The sequence below is a fragment of the Bos mutus genome, chromosome 21 (assembly GCF_027580195.1).
Source record: "Bos mutus isolate GX-2022 chromosome 21, NWIPB_WYAK_1.1, whole genome shotgun sequence".
Classification (NCBI taxonomy): domain Eukaryota; kingdom Metazoa; phylum Chordata; class Mammalia; order Artiodactyla; family Bovidae; genus Bos; species Bos mutus.
The window spans coordinates 30,753,458-30,767,875 of NC_091637.1; the positions used below are offsets into that span (position 1 = coordinate 30,753,458).

At 37.9% G+C, this 14,418-nt stretch overlaps 1 protein-coding gene across 1 annotated transcript in view; it reads right to left on the bottom strand.

Moving 5' to 3' along the window:
* Window positions 1-321: 321 nt before the first annotated feature.
* The window catches only part of ETFA (electron transfer flavoprotein subunit alpha), a 69,657-nt gene continuing 55,560 nt past the window's right edge, over window positions 322-14,418 (bottom strand). The window contains exons 11-12 of the mRNA XM_005891781.3: window positions 12,093-12,173; window positions 322-619 (exon numbers count right to left, since the gene is read on the bottom strand). Coding sequence (XP_005891843.2) covers window positions 581-619; window positions 12,093-12,173 — 120 coding nt within the window. The 3' untranslated portion in view covers window positions 322-580. The remainder of the gene's footprint in view (window positions 620-12,092; window positions 12,174-14,418) is intronic.

Here is a 14,418-nt window from a genome sequence, read left to right on the forward strand (position 1 = left end):
CAACTAAATACATTCAGCAGGTTCAGGTTTAAGGCTGGTGCACTTTTGTCCCATTAGCTATGATTTTCTAGAGACTGGAATATATTTAAGATAATATTCATACTTTGTGGCCATGCTTTTTTAACTCTAAATTCACCACTCTAGTTCCCTTGTCTCAACAACTGGATTATGTTGATTAGACTGGTGGGAACATTCATGTTTATAATTTTATCTAAAATACAGAGCCATCCATGAACAACACCAGCAAGAGTAAATAATAATTTTCACTCCTGTTTTTTCAATTATCTCTCTTCCTTTACAAAGATAGGCATATTTCGGTAATAGTTTTAAAGTTATGGAAAGGCTTTATTATGTATTACAGAGCTATAAAATTTCAAAAAAATAACTGTTTAGAACCACAAATAATTAAGAAATAATAATAACCCCATAAAAAAAGCATTTGGTGTCTGTTAGAAATTTTCCTCAAATTATGAAATGTAGCTCTCCACACTTTCCGATGATTGTTATATTAGCCATGAATTTCTATGATTTCAGCCGAATATACTTTGATACAATTTTCGTCCTAAGACATGGTCATGACTCATTTCTTCTTCAATAGCTCAGTCATTTCAGGAACAACCTGCCAATTAAAACAAAATAATAATAATTAAACAATTTGAGTCTTCTTTGTGATAAGGTCACAGCTCCCTAAGGAGTACAAAAAGGCCAAAAGCAACAACGTGAATCACCAGGAGGTACGGGAGGTACAAAGTGCCCCCTCCCTCTGCCTTCCCAAGGACTCCCTGTTTTCCCAGTCTCTCTCCCCATCCATGGGACAAGTGGTTGGCAGAGCCAAAAGCCCACTCATGGCCTGGAAGCCTTTGTGACACAACCCCAGACCTCAGAAAGGCGCCCCTGAGAACAGGAAGTCCGATTCTCTTGTCTGTTGAGAACAGTGTATGTTTTGACCTCTGTGTTCCCCGGCACTCTTCCTTCCCTCACTGCAGTCCTGCCCTACCTTCAGTCTCTTGCTTAGTCACGACTCCTGTCAGCCTCCTCTAGTACTTGTTTATTCACTCACTCATCATTCACTTAACAAACACTGTAGTTGTTATTCCTCAGCACGTTACCATCTTCTGGCAGATAAAAATGAGCTGCATGCTGGACGTCACCCATCATTGCTCTTTACTAAAACCAAGGCCTTGTGCTAACGCAGTGGCTGGTCAGCAGACACAGCAAGAAACCACAGTGAAGGAAACTGACCAAGCTGGCTCCCACTTTAGAAAGGATTCATTACTAACCCCTGGCCTGGGCAGTTCAGTGGCTGCAACCGGAGCTTCGGTGTGGAGCTGCTTTGTGACAGCCTGGGTCACAGAGGAGGGCTACATGTGGGGGCTGCAGGAGCACACAGGGCCTGCCTGAAAACTAGCCTAGCCACTCGTGTAAAATATCAATTACTCAGCTTCCAAGGGGTTGTCGACTGCCCTAGCTCACAAAGATCCCAGCTGAACTTGCCACTGATGAATATAGCCTCTCAATTATTTAAGAGAGCTACATTTCCATTAGGTGGAAATAATGTGTTCGTACAAAATTTATTAAGGAAATTGTCGACATGTTGTTTCTTCCGAATGTCACTTTGTCTCCAGCCTATTAAAAGGCCCGTGTTTACCATGGAGCCAGCAGGCATTAGCTCAGGGGCAGCATTAAGTGCTGGCACCATTTCCCCCAGTTTCCTCGGTGGAGAGACCATGAGCTTCTGCCAGTCACATAGATGACATGCTAAACGAGCCTCATGTGGGACCTACATGTTTCATGAAAAATGGGCTAGGGCCCAACTTCTTTTAAATAAAACATCAATTTGGTTTAGAACATAGTTTTTAAAAACCTTACAGAAAGTCCCCCTGCTGCACTCCCCCCAAAAGGGTTGAGGGGTCTTTCTCTCTCCATGCTCCATATCATTTTTGTTCCCAAGCATACCAAACAATGCCTTGGTTAGGGAAAACAACATGCCAGCTCAGTTTACTGAGTATCTAATGGCCTCAGCACACTGAAAGATATGAATTCTTTTTTTTTTTCTATTTTAGATACTGCAGAGGCAGCTCCCTACTCAGTAAGACCAGATGACAGTGAATTCATGTCTCAAAAAGGACCATGTACTGATATAAGGCACAGCACAACTATGTTTCACTCATTTATTTAGTATTTCCTCAGGATAAGCACTATGGGAAATAGAGAGGATCAGGCCTGATTCCTGGCCACAAGAAGGGAAGAGACAGAGGCCTAAGAACCACTTGATTAGAAACCTGCTCATCTTATACTGTAGTGTAAGAGGATGAGAATGGCATTAAAAGCTCTGAATTCAAGAATCCTGACGTAAGTTGAGTCTGGTATGGACTAGGAAAAATCAGAACATTTAACATGGAGGAAAAAAAGATTCTGGGCAAAAAATGAGGAGGCAAACGGATAAACACTGTAGGTTCCAGAGACAGTAAAGGGACTAGAACGACTGTAGTGAATGGCTATGTTGGAGAGAGGTGAAAAAGGTTTAAACAGATAGGAGTTATGCCAAGTCTAATCAATGCAGACACAAGAGTCTCTCCAACAGAGACAGACAACTGGATATCCACATGCAGAAGAATGATGCTATGCCCTCACCTCATACCATACACAAATATTAATTTAAGATGGATCAAACACCTAGTTAAACAACATAAAACTCAGAAGAAAACGTAGGGGTAAATCATCAGGACCTTGGGTTATGACGATAGATTCCTGGATATGACATCCAAAACATAAGCAACAAAAACCAGATGAGCTGGACTTCATCAGAATGTAAAACTTTTGTCATCAAAGGATATTATCAAGAAAGTGAAAAGACAACCAACAAAATGGGAGAAAGTATTTAGAAAACATACTAAGGGTCTCATAAGGGTTTAACATCCAGAAAATATGAAGAAATCTTACAACTCAACAACAACAAAACAAACAATTCAATGAAAAAATGGACAAAGAACATGGATAAACATTTCTCTAAAGAAGACACACAAATGGCCAAAGAGTACACACAAAAAATGCTCAATATGATTTGTCATCCAAAAAAAAGAGTCAATCAAAACAACAAGATACCACTTCACAACCATTAGGATGGCTACAGTAAAAGCTAATAACAAGTGCTAGCAACTGTATGGAGAAATTGGGGCCCTTGTGTATTATTTGGTAGGAACGTAAAATGGGTCAATGAGTTTGTAAAATAGTAGGCAGTTCTTCAAAATGTAAAACACACAGTTATAAAAGTATACAAGCAATTCCATTCCTAGATATGTGTCCAAAAAAGATGAACAGTGCACAAAAACTCATACATGAATGCTCATGGCAGCATTAATTATAACAGCCAAAAGTGCAAACAACTCAAAAGTTCATCAATGGATAAGTGGATAAACAAATTGTGGCATATATATACAATGGCTATTACTTGGCAATAAAAAGGAATAAAGTGCTGCTACAACAATGAACCTTTAAAACATTATGTTAAGAAGCCACCCACAAAAGACCATGTATTACATGATTCTATATCCAGGACTGGCAAATCTACAGACACAAAGGAGATTAGCTGTTGCCAGTGGCTGGGGAGAATGTGAATAGGGAGTGACTGCGAATAGGTATGGGGTTTCTTCTCAGTGTGAGGAAAATGTTAGCACAAGTAGACACAATTAGACCTAGTCTAGCAGTGATGGATGCATAACTCTGTGAATATACTCAAAACAACAACACTGAGCTGTACCTTTTAAAAGCACACATTTTATGATATGTGAATTATAGCCCAGTAAAGTTATTATATCTTTAAAAATTAACAAAACTACAGTCAGGTGGTTCCCTCTGTCCTATAACTCTGATTCTGAGATTCACCATTTATTAAGCACCTACTATGTACCTGCATGGAGCAATACAAACAGGTAGGCGAATATTTAACGCAGACTAAACTAAGTGCAGTAAATCTCACTATAAGGTAATATTTATATTACTTATGAGAATGCTTATATTTAGAGAGATTAAGTAAGTTTGCTAAGATAATTTAATTAGTATATGCCCAAGACAGAATATGAAATGAAGCTTGCAATTACTGTACCATGTTACTTCTGTCATATGAAGAAAAAATAAATTTGTTCTAACTCATATGACTGTTGAAAAGCGAAGTGAAAAAATAAATAAAAGAAAATAAAACGTTATGCATATACAGTTTTACTCTAGACATGATGAAATTTGGTGGATGCGATATACCTTAGGGAATTATTAGTCCAATAGCTATTTCTATATTTGTTATATGTGATACAGTTTGAAATTTTTAAACAAAAATTTGGTCTAAAAAAGTCCTTTTTACATAGCTGTTATTTGATTTATGATGTTAAGATCTTAATCCCAAATAGATAATAATTAATTTTCATTCATAATTTGCATAATTATATTTTTTAAGCTGTTATACCTTAAAATTTTGATTTTTAAAGATAGAAGGTAGCTCCAGTGAGAAGTGTCTTCACTATGCCACCTTGTCTGCTCTTCTGTCAGAATTATTAGGTTGGAGCAAAAGTAATTGCAGTTTTTGACCATGAATTTTAAATTATAACTAGGCTCAAACACATCTTTATTAATTAAAATAGGAACCATTTAATCAACACATTTTTGCCAATGAGAAATAAGTTTGTTTGCTCCTGTAGCATAAAAATCCATGCTTTGGGATCTGACAAACTCTTGGAAAGCATTTTCTGCCTCCTGCTGGCTGTTGAAACATTTTCCCTGCAAAAAGTTGTCAAGATGCTTGAAGTGGTAGTCAGTTGGCAAGCTGTTGGGTGAAAATGGCAGATGAGGCAAACTTTCACAGCCCAATTTGTTCAACTTTTGAAGCACTGATTGTGCGATGTTTGGTCAGGTGTTGTCAATGAGAACTGGGCCCTTTCTGTTGATCAATGCCAGCGGCAGGAGTTGCAGTTTTCCATACCTCTCATCAATTTGCTGAGCATACTTCTCTGATGTAACATTTTTGCCAGGATTCAGAAAGCTGTAGTGGATCAGATCAGCAGCAGACCACCAGTGACCATGACCTTTTCTTGGTGCAAGTTTGGCTTTGAGAAGTGCTTTGGATCTTCTTCTCTGTTCAACCAGCCATCACCAGTTTTTGTATAAAATCCAATCTTGATTGCATGTCACAATCTAATTGAAATAGTTCACTGATGTTGCATAGGATAAGAGAAGACAACACTTTGGCACCCTCTTATCAAGTTTCTTCACCTTTGCAATTTGCTTCAAATGCCAAATGATCACAGAATGGTCAACACTGAATTTTTTGGCAACTTCTCGTGTAGTTGTAAGAGGATCAGCTTTGGTAATTGCTCTCAGTTGGTCACTGTCAACTTCTGATGGCTGGGCCACTGTGTTCCTCATCTTCAAGGCTCCCCTCTCCTTTGCAAAATGTCTTGAACCACCACCGCACTGTATGTTCATGAGCAGTTCCTGGGCCAAATGCATTGTTGATGTTGCAAGTTGTCTCCATTGCTTTACGACCCATTTTGAATTTGAATAAGAAAACTGCTCAAATTTGCTTTTTGTCTAACATCATTTCCCTAATCTAAATAAATATAAGATACACAGCAAGTGATAAGTCATTAGCAAAAAACATAAAGTGAGAAATATGCATCAAATTGATGTATAACATAACCACATTGAGAATGTACTCCAATATCAAAGGGCAAAGTTCAACAATGCAAAAGAGCAATTACTTCTGCACCGATCTAATACTATAATACTCATCCGTGTTACACTTAATTCTGATTTCAACTGAGAAAACAATCTGATTTCTGTTTAGTTCTGCCTTGGTTGCCAGAGTCTGTAAAAGACGTGGTCCTATTTACTGCAATTCATCTAAGGTACAGGAGTGGTGGTGAACCAACCGGCTGTGGTACCTGATGAGCTAGAAAGACAGTAATGAGAAAAAGAACAGAGCAGGAATCTCTCTTAGTTGTGCCAACAACTTGCTCAGCAACTTCCCTAAATCATCTCTCTCTGAGACACAGACAACTTAAGAAGAACACATCCTGGTTGTTACTCATACAGTAATAAATGAGAGGCTGCACCTCAAGTAAAATTTTTCATATTTTCTTAACTAGTTTTCCCCAAGACTGCATTTTTAAAACTGATTAACTTTCTCACCACTTTGTATTAATCAAAGGCATATATAACTGTGCTTCAGAACTTCTGAGCAGCATGAGATAGACAATGCCTTAATTCTTGCCAAAGGCAAATAAAAGTTATGTCTTACTCCAGGTAGTCTCCCAATAGTCAAATGTGGGCTACTTAAGGGATCGAAGATTGGAAGACGATACTCCAAGCAAATGGCAGCCAAAAGAAAGCAAGTAGGGCTACGCTCATATCAGACAAAAAGATTGCAAGACAGTAAAGTTAACAAAAGACAAAAATGGACAATATATAATGAAAAAGGGACAATTCATAAGGAGATACAACTTACTAATATATACGCACCTGACACAGGAGCATCAAAATACGTAAAACAACTATTAACAGATCTATACAGAAAAAATGGCAGCAACACAGCAACAGTAAGAGATTCCACCTACATCAACCAAGAGATAATCTAGAGTCAATAAGGAAAGAGCAGGCTTAAGTGAAACATTAGACCTGATATGATGGATGTGTATCTATGTAGGAATGTAACACACATTCTTCTCAAGTGCACATGGAACTTTTCTCAAGGAGAGACTGTATGCTGGGACACAAAACAAGTCTCAAGACTGAGAACGATGGTAAGAATCTAGAAATCAACTAAGAGAAAGCTGGAAAAACCACAAAAACATGGAGAATGAACAACATGTCACTGAACAACTATTGAGCCAATGGAAAAAAATCAAAGGAGAAATAAAAGGACAAAGCCCAAAATCAGCAGAAGAAGGAAATAATAAAGATCAGAGCAGAAATGAATGAAATAGAGACTAAAAAGATGATAGAGAAGATCAGCAAAACTAAGAGCTAATGCTTTGAATAGATAAATAAAACTGACAAACTTTTAGTCAGACTCACCTAAAAAAGAAAGAAGGCTCTGACAAATAAAACAAGAGGATAAATAACAATGGGTACCACAGAAATACAAAGGCTTATAAGAGAATATTATGAATAGCTATATACCAACAAATAGGACAACCTAGAAGAAATGGACAAATTCTTAGAATCAGACTTTTCAAGACTAAATCATAAAAACATGGAGAATAAGAATAGACCAATCACTAGTATAGAGATTGAATTAAAAAGCTCAAAGTAATCAAAGCTCCCCAGAAAACAATAGTTCAGAACCAGACAGCCTCACAAGTGATTCTACTAAACATTCAAAGAAGATTTAATATCCACCCTTCTCAAACTACTCCAAAAAATTGAAGAGGGAACATTTCCAAACTCATTTTATGGGGCCAACATCATCCTGATACCAAAACCAGACAAAGACAATATAAAAAAAAAAGAGAGAGAAAATTGGAGGCCAATATCTCTGATGAATATAGATGAAAAAATCCTCAACAAAATTATTAGCAAAACAAATCAAACAATACATAAGAAGGATCACACACCATGATCAAGTAGGACTTATTCCATGACTGCAAGAGTGGTTTAACACCTGCAAATCAGTTAATGTGACACACAACATTAGCAAAATGAAGGATAAAAACATATGATCATCTCTGTAGATTCAGAAAAAGTATTTGACAAGATTCAACATCCATTTATGATAAAAAATTCTCAATAAAGTGGATATGGAAAGAATGTGCTTCAACATGATAAAGGTCATACACATCAAACCCATTAACATCACACTTTGTGGTGAAAAGCTTGGTGAAAGTTATCCTTCTAAAATCAGGAACAAGGCAAGGATGCCTGTTCTTACCACTCTTATTCAAAATAGTATTGGAAGTCCTAGCCAGAACAATTAGGCAAGAAAAGGACATAAAAGGCATCCAAATCAGAAAGGAAGAAGTAAAAATGTCACTAAAAATTTGTGGATGACATAATTTGACATATGGAAAACTCTAAAGATGCCACCAAAAAAACTATTAGACATAATAAATTAATACAGCAAAGTTGCAGGGCACAAAATCAACATACAAAAATCTGTTGCATTTCTACATGTTACCAATGAACCAGCAGAGAGAGAAATTAAAAAAAACAATTCTATTTATAATCACAACAAAAAGAATAAAATGCCCAAGAATATATTTAACTAAGGAAGTGAAAGACCTGTACACCAGACTCTTAAGACATTGTTTTGTTTTGTAAGACATTGTTGACAGAAACTGAAGACATAAGTAAATGAAGGTATTCCATGCTCATAGATGGGAAAAATTAACGTTTTAAAAATGTTGATATTGCCTAAAACAATCTACAGATTCGTGTGCAATCCCTATCAAAATCCCAAGGACGTTTTTCACAGAAATAGAACAAAAAATTCTATAATTTGCATGGAACCATAAAAGGACCCCCCTCCCCACACACAAAGCCAAAGCAATCCTGAGAAAAAAGAACAAAGCTGAAGGTACCACACTCTCTGATTTCAAACTATATTACAAAGTCATAGCAGTCAAAATAGCATGGTACTGGCAGAAAAATATACAAACAAATGGAAGAGAATAGAGAGCCCAGAAATAAAATTAATTTACAATGAAAGAACAAAGAACATACACTGGAGAAAGAACAATTTCTTCAATAAATGGTGCTGGGAAAACTGGACAGTCACAGGCAAAAAAAATGAAACTTGACACACAAAATCAATTCAAAATGGATCAAAAACTTGAATGTAAGACCTGAAACCATAGAACTCCTAGAAGAAAACACAGATAGTTTGCTCTCTGACATTAATCTTAGCAACATCTTTCTAGATATGTCTCCTCAGGCAAACAAAAGCAAAAATAAACAAATGGCAAGTTAAAAAGCTTCTGCATGGCAAAGGAAATCATCAACAAAATGGAAAGACGATCTATGAAACAAGAGAAGGTTCCTGCAAATCATGTATACAATAAGGGGTTAATATCCAAAATATGTAAAGAACTCATATGCCTCAACAACAAAACAAACGCTCCAATTAAACAATGGGGCAGAAGAGGTGAACAGACATTTTTCCAAAGAAGACATAAAGGCAACTGGTACATGAGAAGATGTTCAGCATCATTCATTATTAGGGACTTGCAAGTGAAAACCACGATGTGGTGTCACCTCATTTCTGTTAGAATGGCTGTTATCATAAAGGCGAGAAATAGCAAGTGTTGGTGGTAAGGATGTGGAAAAAAGGGACCACTGGTGCACTGTTGGTGGGAATGTAGACTGCCACAGCCACTTTGGAAATCAGTATGGAGATTCCTCAGAAAAATTAAGAATAGAACTACCACATGAACCAGCTCTCCCACTCTTGGGTTTTTAATCCATAGAGTACAAAAATACTAACTTGAAAAGATATAATGGGACTCTTAGGTCCATTGCAGCGTATTTACAATAGCCAAAATATGGAAGCAACCTAAGTGGCCATCAATGGATGAATGGATAAAGAAGATGTGGTCTATATGTATACAATGGAACAGTATTTTGCCATGTGTGACAACATGAATGGGCATTGATGGTATTATGCTAAGTGAAATAAATCAGAAGGAGAAAGACAATCTCATTCATGTGGAATATAAAAGACTGCTGCTGCCAAGTCGCTTCAGTCGTGTCCGACTCTGTGCGACCCCATAGACGGCAGCCCACCAGGCTCCTCCATCCCTGGGATTCTCCAGGCAAGAACACTGGAGTGGGTTGCCATTTCCTTCTCCAGTATAAAAGACACCCCCTCCCAAAACACAGTAAATGAACACACCAAATAAAAACAAACACACAGAATCAGAGAACAGAGTAGTGGCTGCCAGAGCAGGAAGGGCTGAGGGGAGGGGAGTAGTGGCTACGAGAGCAGAAAGGGCTGGGGGGAGGGCACAGCAGCTAAAGGCGATCGACTATATGGTGATGGAGCAAGACTAAATTTTTGGTGGTCAGCACACTGTAGGGTATACAGAAGCAGAAATATAACATTGTACACATGAAACTTATATACTGTTATAAAGCTACGTTATCTCAATAAGAAATTCAGAAAAAGTTTTTAAAGTGTGCTTCTTAACACACCAAAAATAGCTTGAGAATCTCAAGTTGGAAATCAGCTTTCTGGATGATTTTTGAGGTCCTTTTCCACTCTCAGTGTCCTAGAACTCTCAATATCTCTTTGAGCATGCACACACACGTGTGCATAGACTCACATAACAGACACAGGCATCGCCTCTCATGTTACACCCAGAAGCTGCCCTTGATGCAAGAGGCACAACTTGTGGGACACTACTGCACCCAACACTGCTACAGAGATGCTCCTGCCCCAGGGCAGGTGTCCACAGTGTGAGCATCACAAATGTCTGACTGTTTAACACCTCGTTTTTTTATCAAGCGTGTGGGCAGCAAAATACAGTACACAAGCAGACAGAAAAACATACCTTAAACAAAATTACTTACAAATTTATTAAAATAGTCTCTTGAAGAAAAATAAAAGGCAACTACATTCGATGTCTGTTTGCAAACATGTCAACAGGAGACATGGCTGGGGTTCAGCAAGTACTAATTTCATTTTTAAATTTAAAGGTCTTTATCCCTTTATCTGTATCTCACTGGAACTAAATGCTTTCTACTTGGACAAAGGTACTATTACACAGGAATACAAAGATTTTATTTTTTTCATAGTAACTTTTCCTCCCACTGGAATATCTTGGTCACATGACTGCCACTACAGTCACAGTTCTTCTACAGCTGGGCCAGGTCACAGGAGCAGCCAACTGACCTAAACCCTGCATTTCAGATACAGAAACCTAGGACCACAGAAGATGGGCTGTATTTTCCCCATGCAAGATAGAGGCTCTTCTGGGTTGCATGTGGGCAGGGGTTACCCGGGGATTTCCACGTGGAAAAATGCCCTTTGCTGACCCAGGGCAACAGCCCCATTCCAGTCTCAGCAGGCAGGCTGGGCCGCTATCAAGGAACTGCTGAGCATCTGAAGGGCCCATTCTTCACTGAGCATGAACATACACTTCAAAATACAGATGTGCTCTCAAAGTGCACTCGTGAGTTCATCTGGATCATCCAAGTGCTAGAGAAGCCATGGCAATGGGCCAATCCTCTTGCTGGGGAGACCACCCCTGGTTCTGTTCTCAGGCTGCAGCCTCTCCATAAAGGCCCACAGCAGCTCATTATAGTTCTATGTGACGGGTTAGTAAACCTAGCGTTGGATGCTACTTTCAGAGCCTCAATCACTGCCTAAGTGATTTCTGCACAAGGTAACCGAGAAACTTGTAGACAGGCCCTGAGGGACTAAAAGAGGCCAGCCCATGCATAAGCTAGGACCTCTAAATGTGGCCAAATGGGTATCAGGTGCTCAACTATATCACTGAAGTAATTCTTTCACTGAAAGGGCAAACATAAGGGTGGTAGGAGGGCAAAAAGAATACAAAAAAATTAAGAGTGTGAGGAGTTAGAAATAAGTGTTCTTTCCTATGGCTGTCACTGTTAGGAAGGCCTTTGACTCTCAAACACAGCAAGCAGAGCATACCTGTTGAGTCGATAAAGTGGACTTGAGAGCCCACTCATCCCATGAAAAGCTAGAGCATCACTAGTAAATCTCTCAATGAGGGGTCATGATGGGAATTTCTTTAAGGTATACGGTAAATATGGTTCTAGGTTATAATTATTTGAGTCATTTCATATTGTGTACCAACAGTACGTGAGATGCCAAGAATCATATGGATGTTTAAAGACAATATGGACTTCTTAAAGGGAAAGTTATTAATATAATGCTCCATAAAAACATCATATATTAAGCAGAACAATTCTTCACTTTAAGTAGTTCAAAATTGTGTAAATACATTAATATATACATACACAGACAGACACAGATACACATTCACACAATGTCTTCCTATAACAGCTTCCTCCCTGACCAACTCCTGCAGGTTCTTGGATGACAACCTAGATAACAGCTATCACTCTCAAGGCCAACTTACCTTAAATAGATCTGCAACTATTCCATAATCTGCCACTTGAAAAATTGGAGCTTCTGGGTCTTTGTTGATAGCCACAATTGTCTGTGAAATAAAAGCAAAGAGTTTTTAAAGAAAACATACCACATAGACTGATGGTTCTATTCTAACTTCCGTAACAACAAATTTGTATTCTTAAAAATGTCTACCAAATAAGATTAGTTTAATTTGTGCTGGTATTGTAAATTTAGAAGTTTCTGGGTAGTAACATAACAAAAAATTATCTCTCATCCCTACCACAGGCCAACTGCAATATTTAAAAAAGGTTTTATATCATTATTTTTAAAAAGCTCTTTTTTAACTTATGAAAAAATGTTGTAAATAAGTAACAAATCGGAGAGGATTCTGGGAAGACGGCCAAGTAGGAAACACTGAGAAACTGTCTCCCCACCTACACAACAACTGAACTCGCAGAATCTTTCATGTAACCAGTTTGGAATTTTGGAATCTATTAACGGTTTGCAACTTCCAGGGGAAGACTTGAATGGTAAACTGTAGCTCTTAGCAGAATAGCTGCTACTAAACCCCCATCTCTCATTCCTGGTGGCAGGCAGCTGTGTACATATTCCTGGAACAGCCTGCATACAGCTTATAGCAGTCAGAGTGGGTAAAAGAAACCTTGTCCTCTAAATACTGGGGATCTCTGCTTTGATCATAGTGTGTTGCACCTGATCACAAAGGTGCAAACAAAGACGAGGGTGGCTCTTGCTGTTGTACCTCAACCACTGTTTTCCCCCACCTGTCAAAGTTATTCCCAGGGGGTTTAAAAGATTAGTGCTCTTCATTTTTCTCATTTTCCCTCTGTGGCATTTTCCCTCTGTGGTAGCCAGATATTAATGACTAGGACATTCAAAAGCAAATGCATATCAGAGGAAAACTACAAAGTGACCATACATGCCTAGGGAAAGGCACAGACTCTGAAAAGACTCCAGAAGCCTGTAAGTTTATATACCTCAGGTTAACTCTTGGCACAGAGACAGTGTATAACAATCAAAAAGAACAATAAACAAAAACAGTAACAAAAACAAAAAAAACCCAGCATACTCTGGGGAAATAGAAGAATCTACTATATTATTGATTTAAATGTCCAGTTTTCAACAAAATAAAAATCACAAGGCAAAAAAAGAAAACAGTATGGCCCACTCAAAGGAAAAAAATATAAACAGAAACTGGGATATCTACTAGACAAAGACTTTAACATAATCATCTTAAAGATGTTTGAAAAAAAAAAAAAAACTAAAAGGAGATGAGGAGAAGGTCAAGAAAACAATGTGTGAATGCAATGGAAATAGTGATAAAGAGAAAACTCAAAAAGAAACCACAAAGAAATTCTGAAGGTAAGAAGTACAAAGTGTGAATGAAAAATTCACTAGAGGGATCCAAAGGCAGATTCGATCAAGCAGGAGAATGAATCAGCAAATTGGAAGATAGGACAATGGAAATTTTCAAGCTTGAAGAACAGAAAGAAAAAAGATTTAAGAAAAGTGAACACAGCCTAAGGGACCTGTGGACCACCATTAGGAGGACCAAAATATCTTATGGTGGTCCCAGAAGGAGAAGACAGAGAAGAGGGCAGAGAGAATATTTAAAGAGATAATGACTGACAACTCCCCAAATTTGATTACAGACATGAATAGAAACATCCAAGAAATTCAACAAACTTCAAGTAAGATGAATTCAAAGAGACTCCACACTAAGACACATAATCAAAGTTTCAAAAGCTGAAGATAAAAAGAGAATCTTGAAAACAGAGAGAATTGATTTGCTACACACAAGGGATCCTCAAGACTATCAGCAGATTTTACATTACCAACTTTGGAAGCAAGAAGGCAGTGAGCTGATACATTCAAAGTGGTAAAAGAAAAAAACTGTCGACCAATAATCCTATATCCATCAGAACTGTTCCTATAGTGACTTTTGCAGAAACTGAAAAACTCATCCTAAAATTCATATGGACTCTCAAGAAACCTCAAGTGGGACTTATAGACCAACGAAACAGAAGAGGAAGCCCAGAAATAAACCCTCACATATATGGTCAAATGATTTTTGACAAGGGTGTCAAGACCATACAATGGAGAAAAGATAGCCTTTTCAACAATGGTATTGGGAAAACCAGGTATCTACATACAAATGAATGAAGTTGGCCTCTTACCTAACACCGTTTACAAAAACTAACCCATAACAGATCAAAGATTTAAACATTAGACCTAAAGTTACAAAACACTCAGATGAAAAACATAGAGCAAAAGCTGCATGATGATGGTTTTGGCAATGATTTCTTGAATATGAC